This window comes from Echeneis naucrates, chromosome 17 (genome assembly GCF_900963305.1).
Source record: "Echeneis naucrates chromosome 17, fEcheNa1.1, whole genome shotgun sequence".
Taxonomy (NCBI): domain Eukaryota; kingdom Metazoa; phylum Chordata; class Actinopteri; order Carangiformes; family Echeneidae; genus Echeneis; species Echeneis naucrates.
Window position 1 is genome coordinate 18,181,095 of NC_042527.1, and position 12,209 is coordinate 18,193,303.

The 12,209-nt window shown below is 41.0% G+C and overlaps 1 protein-coding gene across 3 annotated transcripts in view; it reads right to left on the reverse strand.

Moving 5' to 3' along the window:
• Positions 1-819: 819 nt before the first annotated feature.
• st6galnac5a (ST6 (alpha-N-acetyl-neuraminyl-2,3-beta-galactosyl-1,3)-N-acetylgalactosaminide alpha-2,6-sialyltransferase 5a) overlaps positions 820-12,209 on the reverse strand; it is a 38,513-nt gene continuing 27,123 nt past the window's right edge. For 2 of the 3 annotated variants that reach the window (XM_029524696.1, XM_029524695.1), the window contains 2 exons: positions 8,203-8,310; positions 1,122-3,746 (listed from right to left, as the gene is read on the reverse strand). In XM_029524696.1, the coding sequence (XP_029380556.1) occupies positions 3,488-3,746; positions 8,203-8,310 (367 nt within the window). In that variant the 3' untranslated portion in view covers positions 1,122-3,487. Of the gene's footprint in view, positions 1,012-1,121; positions 3,747-8,202; positions 8,311-12,209 lie in introns of those variants that run through there. The other variant, XR_003841930.1, reaches the window with a different exon arrangement.

Below are 12,209 nucleotides of genomic sequence, written 5' to 3' on the forward strand. Positions count from 1 at the left end.
CATTTTATTTGTAGTGCTTCAAAATATAAACCTCAAAATACTTTTATCAACAAAAATAAATTTGATGGATGAAATTATTAGTTAAAAATAGTTCAGTTTTACTCAAAGAAAAGACCCTTAGATGAATTGGGTGGTAACCAAATCATTTTGTTTTCTGATGCTGATTTGTTGGGAGATGTTAAAGATTCATGAATTAAATTTGCTGTGAGTTCCAGTCAGCACCATTAAACCTGTAGCGAACACTGTTACGTTGGCCTCAGTGGTGGGGAAGCTTATCAACTTGAATTAAACAAATGAACTAATGCGTATCCATTTTCGTCTCTTAACTGAATCTGGGTTGCTTTACATTCATTGATTGTGTCATTAACAATTATCCTATGATATTGTTCATTGAACAGAAAACTCACTTATGAGAGAACAATTTGTTGATTTCTCTGAGCAGAACTGTCTGCGCTGAGAAATTAGCCCTAGTATAATAAGTGTTCTTTTGAAAGTTCAGTTGTTTTCTGTTTCTTTACCAAGTCAGAAAATTCAGTAATCAGCCACATAATTAAAACCAGTTGCCTGGACTGATGTTTTGGCTGATTTGCATAGTGAGCCATCAGTCCTCTTCTGCCTATTAAGTACAATTTATTGATCTGGTCAAAGCTTAGCTGTCCAATAACTGATCGCCCTCGGTTTGTCTTCATCTTCTCTAATGTTTCCTTGATCTACCCTCAGGTGCAGAGGCAATCCTATTTCCCAAATACAATAATTGTCCCGGTGCTCAGTGACAAACACGGAATCGGTCAGGGATATATCTGCAGCTCTGGGGTGTAATGAGGAGACCCCACAGCAGTTCCTCTCTTTCATTATTATTTCAGTGCGACACAGCCTGATGCCACCAGCAGAAATGGAAAAGATATTGAAAAGTAAAACTGAAAGCTGCCATCAGTGGAGCGCAAAGGTGAGTCACTGTCCTCCCATCCCCTTCAAACCGTCTGTTTCATCCTCATCCCTCGGGGCAGCTGCCTACAAAGACAGAGGAAACACGCTCATTCATTTCACCGGTGTCGTACTTTTTAAATATAGATACAGCTGAACTTCAGCCAAGTGATTAAAAATTATTTTATTGAGTGAAATTAGGTTTTGTTTTTTTTTTTATTATGTGCAAAAGGAAAGAAACAGATTAACGTCAGCACTTACACCTTCAATTAGTAGAGCACGAGAAAATTAATCTGCAGCAAAATGTGGTTCATCAGCTAAAAGGAATTGTGGCTAATGCACCCTCTTGCCAAGAGTTAGAAATGATACCACTGTCATGCCTGTACAGTAACTATGTAGACAGTCGTCTTAGTTTAGTGTAAAGATCGGAAAAATGGACAAACAGTCCACCCCAATCCATCCAAAGGCATCTAAAAACCATCTGCTGGCACCTTCAAGTATCACCAATTCATACTTAACAATGACACTGAGATATAAAAACACCATTTAGACGTTAAGAGCCAGAAAATGTCAAACATTTTTTTTACATTTACATTTTGTTTAAGTTCATTAAGTAATATCTTTATACTGCACAGACATAAAGGAAGCGTCAGTGTTTTCACTGAACCCTTGGCAAGAAAGGAAGTCACTATTTCCCAAAAGGTGAGCAATTCTAAGTATTTTATTGAGGAAAAAGAAATGTTTAAATGTTTCCCTTCCACCTTCTCATCTCAACTCTATTTATTTTTAGTTTAGTTTCACCTTTTGGAAATGTTCAGGTTGGCTGCCATGCCTGCTTAGTATCACAGTAAATGGAATATTTTTGGGTTTGGAAATGCCATTTAAATTGTCACCTTTGTCTCTGGGTGGTTTTTGCGCATATTTGCTGTTTACTGACATTTTCTGAACCAATGGATTTATTGGGAATGGAAGAAATGAGCAATTGCAGCCCAAAATAACATACTTTGATTCACTACAGACTTAATTAGGCAGGAGCTTTTGCTTATGACATTGATAATAAACACAATTGCACACAGCCATTCGCAGAGGAGTCAACATCTCTGGAAAACGCACGCACGCACGCACGCACGCACGCACGCACACACACACACACACACACACACACGTCTCAGTCTTTGCTATAGCACAAAGACAGCATCACTCACAATCAGGCAATGTACAGTAGCACCACTCCTGCAGTTGCTGAAGTGTGAAAAGCAATCATGTCCTTATCTCCACTGAAGAAACATGATGTGAATCCTATTTATCTGACCCACAGCATCTGTCCTCTCATTACTCACATTAGAGATGTGGGCAAAACCAGCAGGGACTCAAAATCAGGATGTGTCATTAAGGTAACCACACGTTTCATCCCTTTCTGACACCTGATTCCCATTCAGAGGAGCAGAGGAGTTAAAAAAAAAAAAAGGAGGAGGGAGGGAGAGGAGAGAGGAGCAGCATGCATGTGGCATACACTCCGCCTAATGATGTGAGAGTGCAGACGAAATGAAATCAAGATTGACGGATCACGTACACGATTTAACAAAAATAGAAAAACGCTGTGTTCCTCCAAACTCTTGGCGAGGTGATTCAGGCTCAGAGGGGCAGCAGCGGATGAGTACAGTAGGATGGATGCAGCTGCTGCGTCCCTGCTCTCGATCTTAATCTCCCACTTGTCTTGTGTGACATGGCTGTGCATTTACACGGAAATCCAGCTTGTAGCTATATAAATCGCACTATTAACTGGCGACAGGAGCCCACCAAGCCTTATGATACATATGTATGGAGGCCAGGGGAGGTGCACACGCACGAGATAAAGCCTCAGTCAATATTACACACTTGTGAAATCCTCATTGCTAAAGTTTAACTTGTGGGACCTTTTTTAGTGAGCTTACAATGCACATATTTGATCTGCATTGCAAAATGAAAGTCAGGGAAGTGGCTCGTATCTTTCTTTTGAATGAGTTTGATTCTTGATACGTGCCACAAGAGTGCAAAAATTATCACAGAAATTGACATCCTCAATCTGTGAAGGCCGCAGAAGATGACTGAACAGGGATCATAAATGAAGCGGCCGTATTACTATTCAGCACAAGCTGCTCTCCAGCATTACATTATTAGATTATGGGCATTGTAATGTTTTTTTTATTTCAATAGACTGTCAGCCTTCATTCAGCAGAGGCTGACTTGTATCCCCTGTGCTTCCTCTGGTAAACATATACATACAAGCTCACACGTGCACAAAGACCGAGGGGATCAACAGTAAGACACTGCATGCATTGACAATGGAGTGCGTGAAGATGTTGCTTTCTTGTGTGACTTTGCTTTACAAGGTTTCCAGAGAAGCGCAGTAAAGGAAACACACTGCTGGAGGTGCAGAGTCAACGAGAGTCAGTGTTCATCTGTGGTGACAGTTTTTCATGCCTACTTCATGTTTTCACCTTCCCGTTAAAGGTCCAGGATCTCGCCCTCAGTCCTCCTGACATGAATCTCCACAGCGTGCTAATTTCAGCCCCAACACCGGTCACGTCTTCCGGGGGAGCGCAGGTGCCTCTGTCCCCATTCCCTCCAGCGTCCGGTTGGCTGGCAGAGGCGGGGGGCTCCAGTCCGGCTGGTAGAAGTGGATGTCAAACGTCCGTGCCCATTTGGCAAAGACCCGCTTCTCTGTGATGAAACGGTGGTGGCTGCCCCGACGGCCGCGCTCGTGGGAAATGTACATGGCACACTCATCTGGACCACGAGGCTCGTAGTAGTGGTACGGGACGGACTGATGCTGAGGCTCCCTGCAGGGATGGAGGGGGACATGAGGGACAGGTCAGATCTGAAAAACACTTCACTTTCACACGACGGGGGGGCTGACATGCACCCTGACTCTCTTTACAGGGATGTGCAGCATCATTTGGCTATTTTTATTTATTTATTTATTTATTTATTTCATTTTAATGTCAAATACACAAATCTGTATTTTGCTCAGGTTGTGATGATAATGTGTTAAACTTGTGGTTGTGTGAACTGCAAAAAAGCTGGTGATTTTTTTTTTTTTTGGGGGGGGGCAAGAAGAGAGGAGAAGACCTCCGTTTGGAAGGTAAACAGACGGGACATATGGAAAGTTCAGATTGTGAATTAAACTAGCAAAATTCTATTGCTGTCTATGTATCTGCACAATAGTTTGCTAGCTGTCTTGTGGTCTGTAGAGGGTTAAAATATGATAGTCAATAGTATTTCAAATATTTATCATTGCAGCCAAAACTCTCATTTTAATGAGGGGAGCAGAAGAATTGAAGAGAAGAAAGTGGCCCGGACAGACGAACACGCCTCCTCATGCCCTGTATCAGCCAACATCAGCCTCCATCACTGATATTGACACCAGCCGTCAACAATCAGCAGGTAATAACTCAAAACTGAAAATATGCATTCACAGAGGTACTTAAATGAATTAAAAGGGATAAAAGGTTCTGAATGAAAGACATGTTCGCTCATAGGAATCTCACAAAGTGGATAAAAACAAGAGCTGTATTCAGCTCGGCAGCATCACTGACTCAAGGTTGTCGTGCATTTGTATTAACGCACTGGTCGTACTTGCATACATGCATTCTTCCACCCATATCTTCTCCTCCCATCATATTCCTGTTAGATTAAATACATTCCTTTTACATGGCATCTATAAACGTGACTGTATACTGTATACTGTATTGGAAGCACTGTGTGTGGGGATTTCACATCATGTGGTTTGCCGTTGCAAATCTTAGCCACCACACAGTGAAAAGATTTGGAGCCAGAAGTGTCCTTTCAGTGAATTTTATCCATGCTCAGTGTTAGAATGAATTCAGGGACAGCCATTGTGTCCGGATTTTTCAGAATTGTTCCAAAGCGTCGCATGGACACATGGACTGTATTCTAATAGTGTCCTGATGGAGCAGAGGAGAAAATGTGTGAGGATACATGTTGTCTTCCCAAACCTGCAGCAGTCTGCTCGTACCATATCTGTAAAAAAAAAAAAACCAAAACAAAACATCCCTGTGTGTTCTGGATTTCAGATTTCCTGTAGCTGTCTATGATGTTTGTTTCCTAAATTGGAAATTGCAACGCTAATGACCCTGACAGCATAGTTCAGGTACAACCGGACCTCTTTTACTTCGAACTGAGTAGGTCCTTGAATTTTGTGCTTCTTAATTCCGTTAATCTTCCTTCCTTCCCAGATTTCTCAGAGTAGCAGATAACACTGTTTGCACTGCACTCTTTGATCCGCCTGTCAAGCGATATTGCAGATGCCACTGTATTATTAATGAGGCAAATCATTCTCTGCATTTCAGCATTTTCAGCTGCGCCAATAAACATCTACATATACAGTTCTACATCCTCATAAACGTTATAGCCCAGTAGACTAGATTTTGCTTCCAATTATATTTTAGCATGGCCATTCCACATTCCTCAGGGCGCCAGTCGTATGTAATGGGGGTCACACTGTGGGTCACACGTTTGCCGCAGCAAATTCCTTGTTTGTGCAAACTCAGATCAATTCTTGTTTCGTTATTTTTGCAGAAAGAACAAATTGATCTCAGTATCGAGAGAATAATTTTGTGTTTGTTTTGCTCAAAATGCTTCGATAGCAGCGAATGCAGACGTGTATATGAAATCAGGATTGTTATTCCAGGACAACTGGTGGTCTCTTATATGCAGACATTATTGTCTGTGAATCAAACTCTTTATTCTCTTCTCCAGAGACATCAAATCACATTTTCTGAGCCTCTGTGAACACAATATCTGCAGTCAGATACAGGTGGATAGTTGTTTTCTACTTTGTCTGTCCAAATGTCGCTCATAGGTGTTTTACATTTGGCTAAACTTTTGGTAAAACCTTCTGTTCATGAAATGTTTTAGCGGTCGAAGGTTTATAGCTAACTGAGGGGATAGTTTCATATCATCCCCGCCTCTCTCAGCACATACTCACCGTAAAATGAAAAGTCAAAAAAGCTTCAACACTGCAAAGGTGAAGTTTATACAAGGCCGGTAAAGTCATCACCAACGCTGTCATTCGCATCAGTTCTAGTTTTCTGATATGTTTTCTTTAAAAGAAAGGGAAATGTGGCGTTTTAAAATAAATGTGGGCAGCAGCAGCTTAACAGCGTGAAAAAGTATTCCTGTGAGGTTGAAAGAGATAGAGAAAGGAAGTTGATAAAATAAAGAGGAGAAAGGCATCAAAACAGAAATTTCATCCAGATATCTCTGATGAAATATGCTTTGATGCATCAACTTTCATGTCAATAAAGCATATTTGACATGATTTCAGAGAGAGAGAGAGAGATGGATTTTAAAATTCTCAGTCGGGTCACATCCACTAAGATCTACAGACTTCACTTGTTATGTGAGCTAAAGGGGCTGCTAAGTATCAGCTTAACCCAGCAACTGCTGGGAGGAGCGGACCGACATTCCCTCTTTGTTATCGTCAAGATGGAAAATGTGCCAAAACCTATGATAAAAAAAAATGTAATCGACGAGAGCTAAGTACTCGGATAAAACAAAGCCTGGATATTTTACAGTTTGTTCTTTTTTTTTATTGAGAAATCTAATAAGATTTGTTCTTTTTCCAATGAAATCCCCCAATTTAGTGTTGACTGAGGTGGCTCAGATGTGAGCTGTAATTCGAAACATTAAACTCTGCTAATGAGGCAGGGTGAGTTGGTTGCTAGGAGAGAGAGCGAGACCGAGGCAGGAGCGACTCCGTATCCCATGATTCTTTGCAACTGTCCTGCACGGCATTGAGCAGCGTGGGGTCATGGTGGTCCTCTCATTGAAGGAGGCTCATTCTTGCTGTTGCCAGATGACATGGAAAGCGTGCTTTCTTCAAATTGCTGCAGCACAGTGACTACGGAGGGGTTAACACTCTGACCTGCAGATGCAGTGTTGTGTACTGTGTGTGGCTCTGTCCACACTGTAGTGTTGCAGTTGTGTTGAATTCAATGGTGTCGCTGCAAAACTGCTTTGTGCATTCATATGGTCGCTGTTGAAAAGTTTTAACATCTCCACAAAGCTGCTTCTAATAATGTTGGCATGTAAAGAAGGTGCCCAAAGTAAATCCAGTATTTTTTTTTTTAATGAGGATATTTTGGAGCAAATCAGCGGAATACATCTGAAGAAGGTCAACGTGCTGCTGCTGAAAAATTCACCTCGCACTAATGGCAAAAAAGGCGTTTAGTTAAGCCAAAAGGAAATAACCCAGCCAGCAAGAAAAGTGGGATCAATTGTGTGACCAAAACATTACTTTACCCGCCATCTGTTCATCTGTTCAAGACTGACACTTTTTGTTAGCTGTTGTGCTGGAATCCTCAACAACACAACTATATTGCGTATTAACCTGAAAGCCACAGAGTCGGTTGGATGTCAAGCTTTCCTCTTAACATCTAATCACAATCAGCATCAGCAAAAAAATATCATGAAAAGTGAGTCACTCAAGTAAAAACAGAACATTTATCTCATTTAAGTGTGTTTCAGTGCAGTAATCCAAGCTAAACCAAGACCAGAGGACGAAAAGGGTAAAAAAAAAAAGGAAATAAAATGTAGCATCTTATTGTAAATGCAGCTGTGGTTTGTCTGGATTTCAGGGGAGAAACTCTGTTCTCAGCGTCGGAGAATCCATTGTGCGTCCGTCCATTGTTGCCTGTTTTTATTGATAGTGTGTCTGCGGCATTGTACGCGGCAGCAAAATCAAATAAAGCCAAAATGGAGAGAGCCAAAGGAGACAAAGCTTGACTGACACCAGCTTAAGTAGTGTAGCAGGGAATTAGACCAGGTGAGTCCATCCTCCAGGCTCAAAGCTGTTTTCCTCTGTCAGTAACATACAACATCCTCATCTTTCGCCACTTTTGCATTCTTAACACACTCTGCCCCCCCCCACGCTGAACCGTGTGGTGGGCAGTGAAACCTTTTTCTCCTTTGCCCTCTCAGCCCTTAAATGCACAGAGAAACAAGAATTGGCGTGGAAGTCGTGGAACATCTCGTTCACTTGTTTACTGTTTACTGACTTGTTTAAGCATTCCACAAACATCTCCATGCGCTGACATTTTATCTATCAGCTGCCTGAATATTTTTACAGATGTAATCTTTTCTATCGGGGGGGGGGGCTGCTCGGCGCCTCTGTGAATTTGTATACACTTGAAGCGACCACATGCAGAGCTGCGCTATAAAAACTCCCGCTGAGGAGCTCACAAAGACGTTTTACATGCAGCTCCACCGTCTCACCTGCAGAAGTCAGGGGCGACCATGCCATAGACATTGATCCTATCACACAGCTCCAAGGCGATGGTCATGGTGAACCAGCCGGTGCTCAGCCACGAGTTTGATATTCTCCTGCGGAGGAGGAGGGGAATGGGGAGAGATTGAGAGAGGAAAGACAGTTAGACAGATGGATTTCATGTGTGGGAGACCACAAGGATGAAAACTGCAGCATTGGATGTTTTTTTTTATGTGATTACCGGGGATAGATAATCAGAAAATCTGATGTTGGTGTATTATGGCAGAGAAAAGATTTATCTAAATCCAGAGGTCGATTTTCCTTACTGTGAGATCATTCAGTTTCCCACACTGCTTCATTAAAATACAGATCCATCCCACATATCGACTGATTCAGATGAACTCTGTCAAATAATCAAACCTTTAATCAGAAAGTAGCTTTGGTCTGCAAATGACATGGCTGAACCATCTGCCGGCCTTCACAGTATTTCCTTTTTCCACAAGCTAGAAATAAGAACCCCCCTTCTTCTTTTTTTTTTTATATGTTGTTTCGCAAGAAACATGTTTACATGGCATGAGTCTCTAAATCTAAATGCCCATCAGAGCGATCTGTCTCATAGGATTCCTGCCTGATGAAAAATAGTCTGACTACATGCATTTTTTAAGAATTCCTTGTTGGTTTTCGGCAGATTTGATCGGCTCCAAGTCATGAAACTTGCACAGTTTCTAAAGGATCAGTTAAAAGAGAAAATGACTTTAATCAAAGCACAACTAAAATTACTGACATTTCTTTTTTCTTTTTTTTTTTTAAAGCAAAACACATCATGTCCTATCGAGAGCTGACTGAAATCTGTGGTGATGCTTCACTGTGTGAAATGTTAAAAAGATTGTAGTATAAAGAAACACCTTTGAGATAGATATATATATTTATTTTATTTTATTTTTTTAATGAACAACTTAACATTTTTGTCTTGCTGATGTTAGTTTGCCTAACAACAGCCTAACAACCTGATCTGAGCTGCAGATTTCATGATGCTGATCCCCGGCTCGTTGGCCAGCGGCCACAGCCATAATCACTGCCAAGCACTGTCAAGCAAGGAGTTTAGCTGCTGTGGTCCAAGGCATTTTTGGAACAATCAATATTCATTTATAAATTAGTTTTAGTGAAAGAAAAAAAAAAAATGAAATAAATAGTCGGAGCTGCTCTTGTTTCATGTTGTGAAGATATTCAAACAGGAGCTGATGTAACAAGTTTACAATAAAAGATTCATCAGGGATTTATTTGAATCCTTTGGCTGAATATCTTTCTCCTCCGACTGCAGCACAGCTCAGCTTCGGCCTGACTTGGGTGGCGAATGCTGACCAGTACGCATTCATGGCTCCTTTGGAAATATTAACTAAGCCGATGGAGGTACAAATTAATGCATTTATTCTAATTGTTCCAACGGGGTCGTTTGCTATGCTGCAATTTGCTAACAATGTGGAAAGATTTATTTAAAAAAGGAAAACTGTAGAGGGAGGTAAAAAGAAAATCTATTCTACTTAATGCTCATCAATTACATTAAATTAACGTCCTTATTCAATAATTACAGACGTGGTGGAGCCACAGGCAGAACTTTTACACCAGTAAATCTGCCACATTAACTTAGAGCGCAGGTGGCTTCAGCAGTGCGTGAACTTTGGAGTGGCCTACTTTCCTGCATTAATTGCTCATAAATTGTGATCCGATCACCATCTCAGACGTGTCACCAAACACAATGCGTGTCAGCTTTTTTTTTTTTTTTCTCTTTCCTGTTCTTCCTCCAGAATGACTTCAGCTCAGGTATATTCTTACAGTCTCCTGTGTTCGGTTATGCAGGATCTGGAGCTTTGTTTGTCTGACCAGCAGAGACTCTGTAACTTATCCATCTATAGAAACGTCTTGGACAGAGCTGTCCAGTCTCATCCTGGCCTTTTGGAGTAACTGTATTACTCTGCAGATCACCTGTTTGAGACAAACTGAAGGTAAATGTGCTCTCAGGAATGCAGTGCAGTATCTAAATGCAGTTTTAAGGTTTTGCCTGGATGATTTAAAACTTTGGAATATCTCATCCTCCCCTGATTTCACCTTGGATGTGATTGTTCTTCCCAAAGAATCCAACCTCAGTTTCATCTTTCCGATGATGCGACTTGATAAACTTGCATGGGATGTTTTTGGTGGCTTCCTCCATCATATCCTGTACATTCATGGTCTGTGTGGTTGAGATAAAGCTACTAACCGGCTCCAGCGGCTCCTTTCTGTCAGACACAGTCAGTTTGTTTGGCTGCGGCTTGATGGCCATCTGAACTCTTTGAAATCGCTCTGTAATCCTTTCATCTCTATGCAAATCAACACTTCTTCTGAGGTCTCCTTTTTCAGATCAGCGCACGTGAGCTCGTGAGCATTTTTACGCCACATCTCCAATTTACTTCTGCTGACTGAACTCTAGTTTGGCAACTTCTGACTCCAGTCAGTTAGCTCATGTCATTAGCCGGGGGGGGGGGTCAAACACATAGTTCCGACCTACACTGAGGATATTTTAACGATGCATTCAGTGTGGGCGAGTACAATGTAATGATTTCTGTGCTATCAGTTAAAATTGAAAAGTCTGACCCACATATTTCATTTCATTGCAATCAGTGCTGTTTAATTTTGCAGAAAATAATCTGAAGCATAAAAAGAAGAAAAGTGTCAGATTTGTCTTTGCGTCGTCAAACGGCAGAAAAAATGAACACTGATTAAGGGGAAAAAAGATTTTCACACCAGCTCCTTTTTCCTCTCATATTTTGGCAAGTAAAACGGCTGACATTTAATAATGAACGTAACGAACGGACAACTTTTGTCCTTTTGTTGATAATTGAAATTGTCAGAACTGCATTTAACAGGATTAATTAAGTCAACATACATAAATTCATGACAATCCATCAAATTGTTTTGGAGGTGGATTAAAGCAGTGGCTGACTGAGGATGGTAAATAAGTTATTTGTTATTTCAATTGGACTCTTGAAACTTTATCTAAGACTTTCATTTTGGGAATTTACTGATTTATCTTAATATTTCTGCAGATTATTTTGTGACATCAACTTGCATATATCTTCTCTTTACATGTATATTTTTTGAAATGATCACGTTCTGTTTTCAGACAGTTTCTTACTGCCTCTAGTCTGTTCCACACTGCCGGCTGGGAGTTTTAGTCTGCTAGTTAGAGAAACAAAAGCTCGAGCCTGATAAGAAAAGGCTCGACAAGAACAACCAGGCACCTTGACACCGAGCTCGTCTCCGGCTGATGAGGCTGACACATCAGGAGTGAACGGTTTACCCTGATTTTTTGAGAAGGTGTTGAGACTGTTTCTGAGAGAACAGTGCAGAGAAAGAAAAACCTTGAAAAAAGGCCAGCATTTTTATTTTGCATCTCCCTGAAAAGCTGCAAGGAGGGGAGGAAATGTTAGCAGAATGTTGACGGGGGATTAGGTGGCGTTCGTTATAGACGAAACCCCGGAGGGTCATTAAAACGCCCAGATTGTGTCGGGCTGCTAAGGTTTGTGTCCACTCCCCGTCGTATTTTATTTACGACCAGCACCATGCTCCGGGCTGAAAGTAAAATCTCAGGAAAATGTTTTGTTTTTGCATTCACTGGAAGAATCATAATAAATTTGGTTTGGAAGTTTTTAGTAAAAACTTCTCAAATCCAATTTGCTTGAATCAGATTTGACAAGCAGACGCGTGATTTGTTAGCGTGTGAGCATGAATGTAAGTTCTCTACACAGAAATGTTTAAAATACATGTGTTGACATATTAGCATGCTACGGTGTTGTTGGTGCAGACATTCAGTCCTGTATTTTAGCAGACAGCCAATACTTGAGTTTATAAAGAGCTGTAATCACTGTCGATCTGCATCATTATTGTCATTTTCTAGCTGTGAGAAAGTTTAGTGCATGTCAGTGAATGTTCCTCCATTGTAGGCATTTCTGAGGTTATTGTAAAGAGAATAAATGCC